This window comes from Drosophila virilis, chromosome 5 (assembly GCF_030788295.1).
Source record: "Drosophila virilis strain 15010-1051.87 chromosome 5, Dvir_AGI_RSII-ME, whole genome shotgun sequence".
NCBI classification, from domain to species: domain Eukaryota; kingdom Metazoa; phylum Arthropoda; class Insecta; order Diptera; family Drosophilidae; genus Drosophila; species Drosophila virilis.
In genome coordinates, this window is record NC_091547.1 from 21,468,540 (window position 1) to 21,486,588 (window position 18,049).

Sequence of the window (18,049 nt, forward strand, 5' to 3'; positions counted from 1 at the left end):
ATAAGACATTTTCATTATATTTATAGTAAGAGAAGTTTTGATGAGATACATGGATGGGCTCCTACTTACCTCTATGTACGTATACCTAGGGTATATCTCAATTAAAAATCACTTCTGTTATCAAAAAATACAAAAAGTATCGCGATAAGTGTCACACTTGAAAAATTGCAATGATAAGCATATGAAATAAATAAATAAAAATAAATCTGTTTTATTATAAGGTGTTATTTCCAGTTGCTTTCTTCAATACAGGGTGCCTTTTTCAGTTTCCAAACAAACCAAACAAGAATAAGGTTTCTTTTTTTGCTTCATATTATATGATGTTTATTTTATAGTATTTTTTTTTTTGTTTCTTCTTTTCCTTTTGTTATAGCTTTATAAATTGTTTCATTTTCTCAGAAAAAATAATGTATTAATGCTCTAGACTATTAACTACATACATAAAGTATTATTTGTTGTTTTATTATTATAAACTGTTTAAGCATATATAATTATTTATAAATGTAGTAAAGTGTATTTTGTATGCTTTTTTGACATTTTTGAATTTTGAATGGGTTTTTTTTTTGTTGATTTTAATCTTTTGCTTTTTTAATTTTTTGTATTTATTTTTATATATTTATTTTTACATCGATCCCTTGCAGCGTTTTCCAAATACGTTAATCAAAAATAGTTGCATTTTATACGGTTTGTTTTTCCAGTTAATTTTCACACACATATACATATATATATATACGTATAATCTATATATATATATATAGCACAATTAATTTGCTTATAAAGCTACGGCATATAGGGTATGTGTTTGTGTATATTGCTTAACGAATTTACATTAAAAACTTAAATTTAGATTTGAACAGCTAACAAGAGAATTTTTAAAAGAAAATAGATATATATATATATATATATATATTTGAAAATAATATAAAATTGCATTGGAAAGCAAATTACAATTTTAGTTAATATATAATTACTATACGAAGGCTATGGTAAATGTTTATATATAATATATATATATATATATATTTGTATTTTATGCACTTCCATTAAATTACAATATATAAAAAATATATATATTTATATATATATGTATTTATATGCAAGTTCATATTACAGAAAATCATAAGCGTCTCGTTTGCGTTTACATTGATCTAAACAGATGCGTTGCAATTGTTGATTGGATTTGGCAGATATGTACATACACATATAAATGTTGCATATATATATATATATATATTTAAAAAATATATATAAAATACATATATAGATATTAAATATATATATAAATTAATTGTATGCCATATACATATATTTAAAATCAAATGAACCAGCGCAACATATCGTTAACTTATTTGTTGTTTTCATTTTTGAATATTTTCTGTTTTAGTTTATAAATTTTTGTTAATATAATTTGTTTGAATTTTTGCATTTTGACACAATTGGTTTCAATTTTGCCCACCGTCCGTCCGTCCGTCCGTCCGTCCACTCTAGGCATCCGAGAGATCACAGTAAGCGGCGCCGCTGCCAGCAGCCAACGTCTTCTGCTCATCGTCCATGAGTGCGTCGACAAATTCGGCGCTCGCCTCGTGATGATTCACCTGCGGCGATGAGCTGCTCTCGCCACAATTTGTGGCATACACATGCCGCCTGCTGCCGCCGGGCAACTGATTCGAGTCCTCCGTATCTGCGTCGCGTATGGAATTGAAGGCGTTGCATGCATTCGCATTCGGTGAACAGGTGTCATCATTCGGCGGATACACGTGCCGATGATAGCTGCCACCGCCGCTGCCGCCGCCACCGATGCTCCCATCGCCATCCAGTTCGGCATCCCGCACGCTTCCAAAGACGGGCGTATGCGAGGAGCTCTTACGCAGCGATGCCGGCGGCGACCAAACGGTCTGATACAGCGGCGAGGCGAACACGTACATATGATTGAGATACTCCATGTCGTAGCTGGGCTGGTAGGAGTCCGTCTCTAGCGGATTGTACGTATGCTGATACATTGGGGTCTGGCGGCAGCTGGCCGAGCCGGAGGCGCTGCCCGCATAATGCGGCGTATCGTAGTTCTGTGAACGCGTCGAGCTGCTCAATAGATGCAGTTGGGCGTGGCCGCCGTGGCTGCCGCCTGCACTGCTGCTGCCGCCACCCGTTCGATGGGCGGGCAATGTGGCGTAGATGCCGCGATATGCCTCGTACGGTGTCTGCGGATAATACGCATCGCTCCAGCGCACATGATTCGGCGTATAGTCGCCTTTGGCGTACAACTGCAAATGAAGAAAATGGAAAATCAAGTAAGTGGAAATTGCACAGAGAGGCGAGGATGAGAAGCTCGCAGAACAGACATATCTAAACGTATCGTGTGACTATGAAAATCGCATAGAGAGGCGATATTTAAAAGCTATTTGAAAAAGCATCACCTGAGGCTACGAAAATCGCAAAAAGCATAAATCTATTTGATAAAGAGAGTTCGAGTGGGAGAATCTTGTAGAACAAACACGTCGACAGCACCTGAGGCTATGAAAATCGCATAGAGAGGCGATACGTTAAAGCTATTTGAAAGGAACGGAAAAGGACAGACTCATGTAGATAATATATTAATATAGATTGTATTTTCTTGCAAATACACTTCACAAAAATGCACTGTATTTTGTATTTTCTTAAAGCTTAATGGCAATTGGCCTATTGAAAGCATTGAACAAATATATTAAGACTTTGGACACAATCTTAAAGCTAACGAAAGTTAAACAAGAGACTCGTAAGCTTCAAAAAGAGTTGGACAGAGCTCTTGCCACCGGGCACACTTGAGGGTAAACTTGTTATAATATCTAACATAATTTCGATCATAAGCTCCTGAATACTTTTGAGCATATAAAGCGCACACCATACAACTATACAAATACTTATTTCATACAATTATTTTACAGCTTTCTAAATAGATTATCTTAATTGTTTTCTCACCTGTATGGGTCGACAGAATCCCTTGTTCATATGACGTGGCACGCCCAGTGTATAGCTGTGACTGAATCCGACCTCTGAGCTGAGCAGATACTCGTGAAATTTGTTGGGAAAGAATTCGATTTGTTTATAATTATTGTAGATTTCCGGCTGCAAAGGCAAATTTCAAGTTAGTGTTAAACAGTAGAAAGTATAATATTTACTAAAAACTTACCGTCAGGTTCTTCTTCTTTTTGTAGCTAGCCCAGTTCTGTGCCTCGAGTATGAGCTTGCCGCCGGGTCGCAGCTGATTGAAGATGCGCTTAAAGGCCAACTTGAGGCCGGCGTCACCGAAATTGAGATGCATCCACTTGGTGACCGAGAGACACAATATGAGATCGTATTGCTGTGTGTCATTGGACATGAGGGACTCATCCTTAAGCACATAGTTCGTTTGGCGAAAGAATACGTTTTGCGGAAATTGATTTTTACAGCCGGCAGCGAACGTTGCCGGCGATTTGCCTGTGGCCGGCAGGTGGGGTATACCGCCATAGGTGAGCGGAAAAGAGATGGGAAAGAATTCGTGCGGCTTGACCAGCAGTGCATCCAGTTTCTGTTGCTGCTGCAAATCCAAATGATTATGCTGATGCTGATGATGATGATGATGGTGATGATGATGATGATGATTATGGTGATGATGATGATGTGGATGATGTGGATGATGTGGATGATGTGGATGATGGCCATGTGCATGCAGCTGCTGCAGTGCCAGCTGCTGCTGCTGCTGTTGAGCCTTGCGTCGCTTCTTGCCGCGTCGCGTCTTCTTGTGCGCATTGGCATCGCTCGGCTCCAGTTTTTCCGGCACGGATTGTGCCTGTGCTTGCACGCCCGCTTCCTGTTTAATCTCCGGCGCCAGTAGCTCCTCCTTGGGTATGCGCACGAATATGGAAAGATTTCGTCGCGCTCGTGCAATTAGCTCGCGATCAATGTCAATGCCCAGTATGCTTTTGGGTGCCAAGTGGCGCGCCACGGTGATGGTCATGTGACCCACATTGCAGCCAATGTCGAGTATGTCCTTGTTCTGGAAGAGCTCAACGTGCCGCTCGAACACCTGCAGACGCACATCCCGAAATTCGTTGAGCTGCCGAAAATCCACATAACGATCGAAGTTGCCATAGCGATATTTGAGCCCATCCGCCCGAAACTTGGGCGTCTTGTGCAGTGGCGGAATCAAAGCTGGTTCCAGCATCAGGCCCACGACTGGCTGTGCCGCTGCCGCTGCTGCTGCTGCTGCTGCTGCTGTTGTTGCTGTTGCTGCTGCTGCCGGCTCATCCGCGGCAAGTGCATCCGGCTCGCCGGCCGTGTGCGAAGTGGCCGCGGAAATGGTGCTCAGCGGACTGCCCAGGCCGTGCTCCGATAGATCAGGCGTGTCATCACGCGGTATCTCCACCACTGTAAGGTGGAGGGAATTGAGTTGTAAGGGACGTTCGCTTTGAAGTTGTTGCATTTGTAGACTTACCCTCGATAAGCGGCTTGGGCGGCAGCTCCTCGACGGGACTCAGCTGCTCCGTTTCGCTAAATGACGTTGAACGTCGCGTGTTGGGCTTGCGTGCCCCACTTGGCTGCAGCAGACGCGGCGGCCGCTTCCAGGCGCCCGGCTGTGGCACCACCGGGCTAACAATTTTATCCATGGCATCGTGACGATGGAATTTCTAAAAGGTTTCGGACCTCGTTTAGTATGAGCAAATATGTTTCAAGATAAATGGAATCGGGGTCGAGCTTTGCTCAAACCCGAGCATCAATTATTTACGCTTTCACTTGCATACTTAAAGTAAACCCTCCAGTCTCGACAGTGGTCCTTCGCTATAAGGAACACTTTGCTTTAGTAGTTTTGTAAAGTACTATACAATCTGGATGCTCTTTTTTCTGAATATACTTTTCACAAGCAAGATTTTAAGCCTACATTTTCTTACTTTTAATAGCGATTTCTCAGTCTTTTAGTTCAACATTTAAACCACAAAATAAACAATTTTATTAACATCCTGAATAAATCCAATGAACGTAACATTTTCCCTTTTAGTTGCTCTCACGCATCAAATCCTATCTATAAAATTTGAATATTTTAATTAAACATTTTTAATATTTACCATAAACAACTATTAAAATGATTGGCAACAACAAACACACACACACTCACACACACGTTAGAAACAGCTTCGCTGAATTTGTAATCGCTTTTGGCTACCCTTAGAAAGTTCTTTCATTGCCGCCCCTGACCCCTTAACCTCAATCTAAGCAACGCTTGAACAAGCAACAAAACAACAACAAAACTCTCAAATAAAAACAGCCAAAAGCAATCAAAACAAAGCAAGCGATTGACTTGCGACTTGCTTCCCCACAACAACATTTAATGCACAAGCTCACGGAGACACACACACACACACACACACACACGCACTTGGTCGAGAGCCCATTTCAATTCCATTTCGTACCCACCTTGCTCTTTTGCGAATTGTTGCTCTCGCTTATTTTACGTTTCCTGCTGCCGCTGCCAAAGCTGGCTGCGCTGCCAGCGCCAAAGCTCAGACCCGTGCCGCCTACACCGTAGCACGTGCTGTCCAAATCCAAGCGCAAATCACGACTGGCCAGCGCACGACGATCGGCCAGCGTAGACGCCACAGCCAGCGCCGCTGCTGACGTCGAAGCGGCTGTTACCGCGCCTAGGCCCAAATCGACTGAGCTGCTGCTGCTGCTGCCGTCGCCAGGCACTGTTAGCGTGTTGCTGTTGTCGCTGCTCAGCGGCTCGGCAATTACGGCCACATGTTGCTGCTGTTGCTGCTGCTGCTGCTGCTGCTGCTGTTGTTGTGACTGTAATGGTGATGACGTTAACGCCGCTGCCGGCCGCACCACGTTACATTCCATTTGTTCCAGTGGGGAGAGCGTTTGTGCGCCGGCTGCTAACGCTGGCGTTGTTGTCTCCTCCACGGCGGTGGCCGCTGCCTGCGGCGAGCGAGAGCGCACATGCGCCTGCTGTTGTGCCAATTCCGTTGTTTCAACTGAAGCCGACGCTGCCGCCTCGCTCAGCAGCGTTGTGGCGCTCAGTGCAGCTACAGGCGACGTCGCCGCTGTTGTTGTTATCAATGCAGCTTCACTAGCTGCCGCTGCTATTGCTATTGTTGTTGCTGCTGCGCCGCCGACGGCTCCGACTACAACAGTAGCGTCTGCAGCTGCTGCTGCGGCTGGCGCATCTTCCAGTGAAATCGAAAGCGTCGACGCCTCCGCAACGCCCTCAGCGACTGCAACGTCGTCGCTTGCATACGATGTGTTGTTGGAATCGAAACGCCGCCGTTTGCGATTTTTGCGCGCCCTGTGCTGCCGATGATGCGGCTGCTGCTGCTGCTGCAGCTTCAAGTGGCTGCCACGCGTCAACATGCCGCCCCGCTTCATGGGTGACGTCAGCTGCTTCTCATATTCCATCGAATCGACCGGATCGAGCAGATGCAGCGGATCGTGTATATTCGGCGGTATAATCACCTCCACTTTCGGCGGCGTCGTTATCGGCGACTGACGCGGCGTCGTCGCTGGCGTATTATTGCTCGACGAAGCATTCGACGTGTTCTCGTGCTGCAGCGAATTGAGATTGAGCGGATCCGAGATGTTGCCGCCGAGCAAAAATTTCGTTGGCGGCACAATCACCTCCTTGCGCAAACGTTTCTCAGACAAAAAGAACTTGGAGCGTCCGCAGCAATAGTGCACGGCATTGGCAGCCGCCGCCGCCGCAGCTGCAGCGCTGCCCGATATGATGCTGCTGTTGCCGCTCAGCGAGCTGGTGTCCTTATTGCTTTGCGTATCCTTGCCGGCGGCGCCGACGCTTCCATTGCAGCCAGTGACAAGGCAGCACGTGTGATTCGCATTGTTGCCGGCGCACAGCACGTGATGATGATGACCTCTGCGTTTGTAAGAAAGAGATAGATAGAGTTAGATAACAATATTATAACTGTAAACTTTACATAAAAGTCCCCAAAGCGACAATTTGCAGTTAGAGAATGCTTAAAAACCAATATACGTTTCAAAAGTGTTGATATTTAAATAAATATATGGTTCGATATTTTCTATATTATTTAAAAATAATGTTACGTTACGCTTACGTCACGTTACGTGATGTAAACCTAACAAAGTTACGTTTCATTAAGTAACGTATCAACTAAAACATGTTAACATATTATATGATTGACGTAGTTAGTTACGTAACATAACATAACGTTACGTTCTCTTCCAATAAATTATTGTTTCTTACGTAATGTTAAATTGTTGTACCAAATGTTAAAGAAGAGTTCAAAGTTTTAAATATTTTAAGTTACGTGACAGAGCGTAGCATTATATCTATTACGTTACGTTTTGCTATATATTTTATCAAGTACAAGTACCTATGACACATTATATGAGACTTTACGTTTCGTAACATAAAATATCACAATACATAACGTTAAACGTAGCAGATCAATAAAGCGAATTAATTACGTTATATTAAACAAAGTCATGCCAATTATCGGTATGTTAGTAAATATAACATTGTTACGTTACAAAAAGTTACATTTCATTCCTCACACTACCTACCTTACATTATGAGACGTTCTTACGTCATAATACATAACAATACGTAGGGTTATATTTGTCGTAACGTTCAAGGACAAGCACCCTAAGGCAAAATTATGTAACGCAACAATGCATAATGTTAAATATGGCATAACAACCAAGAGAGTGAAAGAGTGTCATTACATTATTTTGCACGTAACATTAAATTACGTAATAGCATTTTTCTTAACGTCATGTTTAACTTATTTTATGAGACGTAATTTAGCATAGAATTACGTTAGCTGAGATTGGTTTACGTTACGTTACCTGTGTGTCAGCATCTTCTTGTACTGCTGCTGCTGGCCCTTCAGTCCGTGCCCGTGCCCCAACTTGGCGTCCATTGCGGCCATGGGCAGACCATTGCCCACTATCGCTGCCGCCGTCTGTGCGAGCCGCGTGTTGTGATTGTGATGATGATGACCACCGTTGCCGGCAGCGCTGCCAATGCCAGCAGCGCTACCGGCTACGCTGTGATGTGTGCCGACGCTGCCGCCGCCGCCGCCGCCATGATGGGCGCCGCTATGGGCGGGTCCGCTAGCTATTTGATTTTTGATATTCTGTATGTTCTCCAGATCCGCCTTGTGGGCGGCAGCTGCGGCCGCAGTTGCCGATGCGGCGGCAGTTGGCAGCGAACCGACGCCGGCGCCGGCAGCTGCTTGAGCAGCGACGCCGCTGCCATTGGCATGATGATGTGGGGGATACTGATGATGGTGATGATGATGATTATGATGCTGCTGCTGCGCGCTGGCGCCGACGCAGGCGCTGGCGTTGTATTTACCGCTCGTCTTGTGCTGCCGTTTACTCCAGGCTTTGCTGCCGCTGCCGTTGTTGTTGTTGTTATTGTTGTTGTTGTTGTTGTTGTTGTTGTTGTTGTTGCTGCTGCTGCCGCCGCTGCTGCTGCTCTTGTGCTTGGTTGGCTGCTGCTGTTGTGCGGGCGCACGAAACTGATGATGCGCCGGCGTCGGCGTCAACGTTGACGTCGACAGCGGCTGCTGCGGTGACTTGGCTTTAATTTGTTGCTGTTCATCGTTTAACTGTTGTTCCTGCTGCTGCTCCTGCTGCTGTGCTTGCTGCTGTTGCTGCTGCTGCTGCTGTTGCTGTTGACGCCTGGGGCTCTGCTGCAGCCGCAGCGTTGGCGTCATGCTTGATCTGGTTACGCGACACTCACTTGGACTGACGCTACTCGATTTATCCATTACTCTGTGACTTTTGCGTAAGTACAACTTTTTTTGCCCAGTCTTAGGCATTCATAAGAAAAAATACACTATATATACACTGTCGAAGTTTGTTAGGGTACTTTTGAATTCACTGTCATTTGCCTCGTTTTTTTCTACACACTTTCAACACTTTTTCTTAAACATTTCATGACGTCCGAACAGGGACATTTTAGTATTGATATGCACTTTATTTATTTTTTTCTTTCACTGTGGCGCCATCTGTTGTTGGAAGGGAAATATTAAGTTTAGTATATTGCTTTGTTCTTATTTATTTTTATATATAAGAAGCATAACAAGTAAATAAAAATCAAATAAAATGCGCGAATTAATTAAAATAAATAAATAAAAATTAAAAAGAAAAATGTAAGCACTTAGCTTCTCAAAAAATATTTAAATAAATATAAAATCTATATATTTAAATTTTTTCATTTTAAAGAAAACTCGTACTCATAATCAAATCTCTCACAAAATTAAGATGTTAAATTAGTTCACGCTTCCAAAATGTATATAAATAAATTTTGTACAACTCACTTTTAAAAATTCTTTGGAATTTCTTTAACATGTAGTAGTATAGATTTCACGTGAGTTTTGCATAAATTCTTGAAAAAGTCTCCCACATATTTCTCGAGAATTTCACACTTTTATTGGCTCAGCCCGCAACCTTGCCGGGATCTGAGATGATGGCACAGTGTCCGGCCTTAATGCAGACATCTTTGAATACGGCGTATTTGAACATATTATTGTAATTGCTTTTCTTGTTTTGCTTGTCACACTTTTTCTTTCCTTTTTTTTTTTTTAAGTTTTAAAACTCTCCTTTAGGTTTCATTAATCATACGACCCGTTGTGTTGAACTATGTTATCTTTTTTTCTTTCAATTCCTGTTGGCAACTTTTTACTTCCTCTGCACGTTCACACTTCCGTTTCCGTTTCGGTTTGTGTGTTGAGCTGCAAGAAACGAAATATAAAAAAAAATTAGAATGGCTAAAAATTAATTGAAAATTTAATTAGCGATAGTAGTTTAAGCGCAAAGCTCTCAACAAGCACACACACGAACACACGCACGCACACACACACACACACACACACACACAACCCGAAAACTTAATAGAAAAGTGCAAAGTTCTAAAGAACATTTTCCAGCACTATTTCTCGCCCCTATTTCTACTGCCGCCACACAACCGCCCCACCCAACCCCAACAAGCGCATTTGCTCTGCTGCTTTTCGCCTCAGACACACTTCAGCAATATTTTGCATTCATTATTTGCATAGTCAGCCACCAACGAACGAACCGCCCGAATGAACGAACCAGCGAACGAGCCCAGCAACGACACAAACGAGCTTTGAAAAATTGAGCACAGACGTTTTTCTGCATCAACCCGAACAACCCCCAACACCCGCCCATCACCACCCACAAGTGCTGCTATCCTACATAGCTACCAATCCAACTTAACTCAACCCATAGCTGGCCCCAAACGCCTTGGTTGGGCAAAGTGTATTTCAGTTTGTTAGAGATGGGTCACTTTGTGCCGCGTGTAGCTTATCGATATGTCGATATATCAATCTAACATCGATAGCATTACACTGAATAGTTATCTATACTTATTGTTTGTCCTAAAAACATGCACATATTTTCATCAAAACTACAAGAATTTCATGTTTCATTGTGCTAGAAGTGACTCACGCTGCGTCATATGTAGTTTATCGATATATCGATACAACAAATACTCAAATCATATTTTAAACTATTGCGCTTCATATCTTGTTCGTGGTAAGAATAAGCACATCTTTTACACTAAACACCTACAAGAAGTTCCATGTTTCTATTCTTTTAAACTGAGTATTTAAAATGTTGTATTCATATATTTTGTGTGTAACTAATCGATATATCGATACACAAACTTCTAGTACCAAAGCAAGTTGATTAAACAAATTGACATTTTCGTTGAATCTAAAACACAATCCTATTTTATTGATATTTTGCTTTAGTTTGAGTTTTTCTTAAATTATAATCGATATATCGATAGTTTCGTACTTTGTGCTATCGAAGCATAGAATGCATAGGATTATCAGAAATGCAACGAATTTAAAGTACATTTTTGAGTATTTTTTGTAACTTTTCAGTTTAAGTTAAAAGCTGCGACACAAACACGAACATACATAAATCACGCGCCCATCGCCAAGGCGTCTGTACGATGAGTGCATTAATATTTACACGGCAAATTGTGGCTGGCTGGCAGCACTCTTTTACCTATCCATTCGTGGCGGTTTTGTGGATTGCAGCCAAGCACGGGCAGAGGCAGTGGGGAACGGTAACGGCAACGGCAACAATTCCAAGACCGAACTACCCACAACAACACGCATCCCATTCACTAAAAAGCCACGAAAAACCTAACTGCAAATTCCAAACAGTCGAAAACAGATTTTCGCACAAATGCTAAAGGAAAATCGTAGCTCAGAGAGAGAGAGAGACAGCAAGAAGAAGCAGGGGGGCTGGTGGGCAAAAGTATCCCAAGTAAAGTTCTTTAGGTGCCCCAAAGTGGGGAGGCCCCCATACAGAACTATGCATAACTAAGTGTATTTTCTCTATTTAAATCATCCGCAACTTGAAGTATCTCAATCTGACAGCAGCTCAACGGTTGACGGCGAAAGCAATCTAACAATAAATTTATGCATTTTATATGAAAATTGTAAGAAATTCCACACTGAAAAATACTTGAGGGACATTTTTGTCAAATTGCATACAAGTGCAGAAATATGTTTATAATCTAGATAGAAAGCTGAACAGTACTTGAAGTCTTTTAACAATTTCAACAGGACCATTTGTAAAACATTTCTAAAAAGAGTTTCTATCAATGTTAAGTGACCATGGAGGACACGAAGCACAAAAGAAATTAACATAAATAATATAATTGGCTTATGATACAAGCTTGAAGGAGCGGCTTGAGAATTATGAAAAGGTAGGAATTCGTAAAGAACTTGTATTACTTTTCAGCTAAAGACGTTCTAATTGCAGATTAAGTGACCATGGAGTACGTGTGATAATGTAAAGGATGGGATGATATATAGAATGGCATGCTATAAGGGGCTTAAAGCATTCATATGTATGAAAAAGTATGAAGACATTTAAAATGTGATGATTGGGTGGATATACAGATACACATATACATATTTAAATTCAAGCAACCACGGAGGACATGTGATGCGATTATTGCGAAGAGGTGAGATCTTAAAGGGTTTCCAGCTGTTTCCTTAAGGAAATAGTTGTTATATAAGCAAACAAATAAATGAACTGAAGTAAGAATGTATGCTAAGACTATCTGCTTGCTAAATAGGAATAGTTGACATTACAAGAGGAAGAGAGAACTCCGAACAGAAAACTCTATAATGCTTGATCTAAATATTACAGACGACACGGAACGGTTCATGTAAGGTGCAATTAGTTGAACAGATAGAAAAGTTTAATTGGCTAGTAAGTCCAGAACATACGAATAAATATAACACACAGCATGGTTCTACGATTAATTAAAAAAAGGACGATTAATCATCATCATCAGGGCATACAACAAAAATTGTTTTTGAATAGATTCAATTCTGGCTTGATGAATAGAACATTGGCGATCAAATACATGGGTTATAAGCCTTACCAAAGTGACGACTATGAAATAAACTCAGGTTCAGTTAATTAGTTGCCAACTAAATGACCATGGAGGACATGTATTAAATATATATGTTTTGCATAAGAGTCTAAATCGAATTTGAATAAAATTGATAAATATTCAACAAAGTGACCATGGAGGAAACTTATCAAAGTACTTTCGTTTGACAGGACCGGGATAAATATATATGTATTTGGTAAGATAAGATACTAGACGAATATGATAAAGACAACAATTTGATAAGATACCTATTAAGTGACCATGGAGGACACGTATATAAATATATTACATAATATATGCGAATATTAAAAACAAACTAAAGCTTTATTAAATAGATTTTAAATATTTTTGTTCAGTTGCTAACTGGTTGACCATGGAGGACGTGTGCTTGACAAAATAAATATAATTATATTTCTTAAGTTATGTGAATATAAGCTCACGTTTTATTAAATCTTCGTTGAATAAAGTAAGCATGGAGGAAATGAAGTGCATATGACCTGCTTATATGAACAACTGAAGCATCTACGCATTTAACTCGATTTAAGCAGTTAAAATATTTTATTTTCGCCCTTCAACCAATAATGGAGAGGACGAGCAATAAACAACTTGGAGGTAATTTTCATTTAGTTACATAAATCCCAGGTGACCAGGAAGTACATTTCGCTGGAGGTAAAAGTAAAGTAAAGTAAAGTCAAGCTAGACAGAACCGTGAAGGATTAATATAAATACAGTAAAGCGCGTATATAAAGCTCTTAACCTCAATATGATAAACCCAAAAGAAAGCTGCTTGCTTCTTGGCCACTGCCCCGCCCTCGCACCACACCTCCCCCCCTTCCACCCAGCGACTCCCTGCAGTTCAAGTGAAGAGCTATCAAAAAATCAGACCAAGATTTTCGCCCTACACGTTGCCGCAGAAAACAAAGGCAATTTTTTATTTGCATATTTCGAGGCGCGCACAAAATGGCAATGGACGTTGGGTGGGGGGGATGGTGGGCGGTGCAACGCCATATGCGGCACGTTGTCGTGCCAAGAGTTTGCCGCTGGCAGCAGTTCCTCTCGCGCACAGACCCTAAATAAACCAGCGAAATGTGGGCCACAACAAAAAGCAATTGTTTAGGCACCAACGAAAGGGGGGCGGGTAATGAGAGAGCGAGAGCGTGAAGAGAGAGTACGGGAAGAATTGCGTGTGTCTGCCCGGTTTCCGTTCTACGTTTTACCAACTTCTTACTCTTATTTGTTTTTTTTTTTTTTTTTGCAGCTGGCCAACGGATATTGTCAATTTTGTTAATTTTGTAAACATTTTTAATGATGGCGACGTCGTGGTCGTCGTAGCCGTCGCCGTCGCCGCCATCGTCCTGTGCGACCAGAGAAAGTTGTTTTTTAGTTGGCCCAAATGTAATTTGCATGTAAATCAAATTAGTTCATTTGTCGCCAGCAGCCGCAACCCGCCCCCGCTTGAAGCACAGCGACTACAAGCTGCCACAAGTGGCAACTTGCTAAGCACTGTTCAAAAATCCCCTCAACAGAAATTATCATGATGATGATGATGATGATGTTGATGATGAAACTGTGGCTTCGGCTTAGTTGTAGGCATTGCCAAATTATCATTACAGATATCCTGTAAAGTCGTATAGACTCTGTTAAATTGGCGCTTCTATTGGCAATTTAGAAATTGCCACTTTCTAAATGCTCAATATTTTTGTGGCTAAATAAACTTTTCAATTCTTTAAAATATTTAAAGCAGTTTTAACAGCTGTTAATGCTAACATACTACTGTAACTAAAAGTGTGCCACATTACAGAAATGATGTAAAATCGAGTACAGACTGTTAATCCGACGCTGTAAATTGCAAAGTAGAAATTTATACTCTCTTTAACATTAGGTGCTCAATATATTTTTATCTCAAGCTGTCAGCTGTTACGGTTAACACACTTATGTAATAAAAAGCCAGCCCCAGCTGTTAGGCCCAACATTATAAATTATCAAAGCAGTTTTAAGAACGGTTGATTTTAACATACAACTATAAGAGTGTGCCAAGGGTTTACAATAATGTTGCAATTTCATATTTACAAGTATAAATGTTACTAAACATTTAAATGTTAAAGCGACTGTTAAACTTAACATGAATAATATATGTGAATAATAATGTGCCATATATTCTGAGCTTGGCATTAATGCAAACTTAATCTAAACGCTTCTTAAAATATTTATGTTATACTTTCAATTTCATAAGTTCACACAGACTTAGGGTATTAAGCTATTACTTATAATAAGCCAAAGTAAAAGCTGTTAAAAAGCAACATAAAACATTTGAGAAAAGCTTGTCACAGCTGTTGAGTATAACATTATAAGGCTTATTTAAAAAATAAAATATTTTCAATGCCAAATAGTCATAAATTATGTCAACTTAACATACCCACTGCACATAATCAGTTTATGGGGTATAAATACACGGCACAGGTGTTTTAAATGTGAAATTGAGTCCTTTGGGAGTGCAACAAATTTGATGCTACATAAAGACAGATACGAGCTGGCAAAATATGAACAGAGACAGCAAGTGAAACGGGGAATATGCCGCAGAAAAACAAATAGCAACACATTTGTTTGTTTGCCTGACACACACACCTGAATCGACAGGAACACACGGCCCGAGTCCTTGGACATGGGGTTAGTGGATGTGCCATGTCCTGGCAAAACAGCTTCTCGCATTGCATATGTAATGTGCGTCATTATTAAGCACAGCTTAACACCTAACAGTAGGCTGGGCAAGAGGGAAAGAGAACGAATGGAAGTGGATGTGGGAGCGAGAGCGATTCGTGTGTTATTTAATGCCAGTGCCTTATGGGACTTACACAGGATGATGACAATGCGCGCAACCAGGACAATGAGCGGCCACTTCAGTCTGTTGCTAGAGGACGCCACATGTGTTGCCCATGTTGCCACACATTTGAAATATGCATGAGCCCGCATATGCGGCAGCAAATATGTATCTGTATATATATATATATATATATATCTCGATTAAGGCGCACTTTATAAACATTATAATCCAACTGTGTAAAATGGAGTGGAAGCTATTTAAACATATGTAGAAATATCAGAAACACAGAACAGAAAAAACTCTCAGGTCTAAGCTTTAAATGTTGCTTTTAAATAGATGAGGTTTTTGTTTTTATAGCTTCCCATTATGTGGGATCTTCTTTTTTAAAGAAGAATGAATATGCATTTGTATATAATATGTAGGTTACGAGACTCAACTCGATTTGCATAACTTTATTTATAATGTACGATTATTTGATTGCCAGCTAGTTGTTTTTATGTATTCTCTTAATATATACATATTTAAGCAGACTTTTTAAAACTCATAATTTAATAATTATTTTAAAAGGTTATATGTATTTTTATGGGTAAAAAGGGTTTAATGGTTTTGTGCAAACAGAGAGAAGGAAGCATCTCCGGCTATATAATCTGCACATATTTCTGATCAACATTAATAGCCGAGCCGAAATAGCTTTGCCCAAACATGGGTCCGTCTGTCTGTCCGTGTCGTCCGTGTCTCAGAACCTACAAAAGCTAGAGAAATTTTGAGCGTAGCTTCTCTTTGTGGTCGAGTTTGTTTCTGATAATCGATAACTTGCTTCATTTCTAAGCAGATTCCTTAAATGAGTAAATAATATATACAGATTTAGTATCCTTCCCATCCCACTACCTGAGCGCAAACTGCATTTGCATTTGATAGAAGAAGATTCTGAGTATCCCCATAGTCAAACACTTCCAACTAGAGCCTTCCTTATTGTTTTACTTGGCTTTAATTGAATTCAAATCATATCTACCCAGATATGGTACTATACCAAGTGAATTAGTTTTAACATAATATATCACATATCACAACAGCATTCGCTTTCCAGAGCATATTAACATAAATATACTTATTACATTTCCAACCCTTATATCCGAACACTTAAAATAATTTCTTTTCGTTATATTTTCTTACAGCATCCCCAGAGGACATTTAATGCTTTAAATTTTGCACTTAACCATTTGAGACATCTTTAGTTCCCCCCCCGCAGTCATCTTTGCTTCTCGCCGTTTGCTGCTGCCACTCGAGCTGTCAAAATGCCAACACCAACTGGCTCTTATCTGCCTCCATTTGGCTCCTCCGCCGCGCAGAGCGGGTCATCATCGATGTTGTTGTCGTCGACGTCGTCGTCGTCATTTTGCCAGCTCTTCTCATGTGGCAGGTACATTAATAAGCCATACGTGTAGCATGCGCTGCTGCACAGCAACCCCCGAGCCCAGTCAGCGCCCCAGGCCCAGGCCCAGACCCAGACCCAGACCCAGACCCAGCCCCAGCCCCAGCCTCAACCCGATCATAATCCCACAACCAGATGCTGAGGTAACTCACCACCCAAGAGCTGTCAAGCTAACCGCTGAAAGCCAACAAACAATAAAAGAAAAGAGTAAAAAATAAACCGAGAATAAATTCAACAAATTCTGTCAATATGCACAGTTTGTGCTGTCAGTCAATGTACATACTATTTCTATTTACAGTGCGTATTTAAAGCAAATCCAATTCTATTTCAATTTAAATCTTACACATTTACCAGGGAAAAATAAATTAAATTACGAGCCAACATATCACAAAAGGCAAATTGCAAAATAGGAGAAGGACAACTTTTCCGAAAAATGGAAAACTACAAAAACGAGAAATGAAATAAAAAAAAAAAAAAAAAAAACTACAAGCCGACTGCACTTTGTCAGTTTTTGTCAGTTGTTCGGTTAAGTTCAGCGAAAAGTTTGTTGCCATCGTGTTCTTTTCCTATCTACACTGTCTGCCGCATATATACACACAACCCAAAAGCGTCGTCTCCAGTTTTCGCCTGCTTTGCCTTTTCCACGAGAGTTTTCTCAATTTTCAGCTGAAGAAAATTATAGTCTTTGTCAAATGCAGTTGCAGTCGCCGTAAAATCTACAAATGCTTTCAAAGTTCAATCTAGAGAAAGACAAAAACAATGCTGGCGAACACTTGGTCAGTTGGAACAGACTCAACTGTGAGATACCCTGTAATTGACTTATAAAATATATTGTCATTTATTATTTTTTGCATTTTGCAGAGTATACACGTGATATAATATCCATTTTCTTTTTAACTTCCGCATAGATTTATTAAATATGTTTTATTCAGTATAGGTCAGGTAATCAGACGAAGCAATATATCTCAATTGACATTTTTACGGGGTATACCAGGAACTAACCACCCCAAAGGCATTATTTTAAACTTTATTTTTTCATGACATTTTTTTTTATTTCAAATATATCTTCTTTTGTAGCAACATATATAACTAGCAACTAACAATTTTACAGGGTATGAAGGGTATATAAAGTGCATTGCTTAAAACTTTTCAACGTTAAGTTTATTATTTATTTAATATAAACTATTTTCAACTTAGTTCAGATACACTCGTATACGGATAATTAAAGCAAACTACCCAGTTTACGATTTTTACAGGGTATGCCACAGAGCAAACATATAAAAATGCATTGTTTTAAGCCATCAAACAGTTTCGTTAGGAGAAAGCTTTTCGTTTTTTTCGTAATTTAAATTGACAG

The 18,049-nt window shown here is 40.4% G+C and overlaps 1 protein-coding gene across 3 annotated transcripts in view; it reads right to left on the reverse strand.

Moving 5' to 3' along the window:
- Nucleotides 1–880: 880 nt before the first annotated feature.
- Nucleotides 881–18,049, reverse strand: part of bin3 (bicoid-interacting protein 3) — a 53,233-nt gene continuing 36,064 nt past the window's right edge. For all 3 annotated transcript variants that reach the window (XM_070210522.1, XM_070210520.1, XM_070210521.1), the window contains 7 exons: nucleotides 9,315–9,728; nucleotides 7,834–9,002; nucleotides 5,428–6,880; nucleotides 4,451–4,643; nucleotides 3,167–4,383; nucleotides 2,956–3,102; nucleotides 881–2,261 (listed from right to left, as the gene is read on the reverse strand). In XM_070210522.1, the coding sequence (XP_070066623.1) occupies nucleotides 1,485–2,261; nucleotides 2,956–3,102; nucleotides 3,167–4,383; nucleotides 4,451–4,643; nucleotides 5,428–6,880; nucleotides 7,834–8,813 (4,767 nt within the window). In that variant the 5' untranslated portion in view covers nucleotides 8,814–9,002; nucleotides 9,315–9,728 and the 3' untranslated portion in view covers nucleotides 881–1,484. The remainder of the gene's footprint in view (nucleotides 2,262–2,955; nucleotides 3,103–3,166; nucleotides 4,384–4,450; nucleotides 4,644–5,427; nucleotides 6,881–7,833; nucleotides 9,003–9,314; nucleotides 9,729–18,049) is intronic.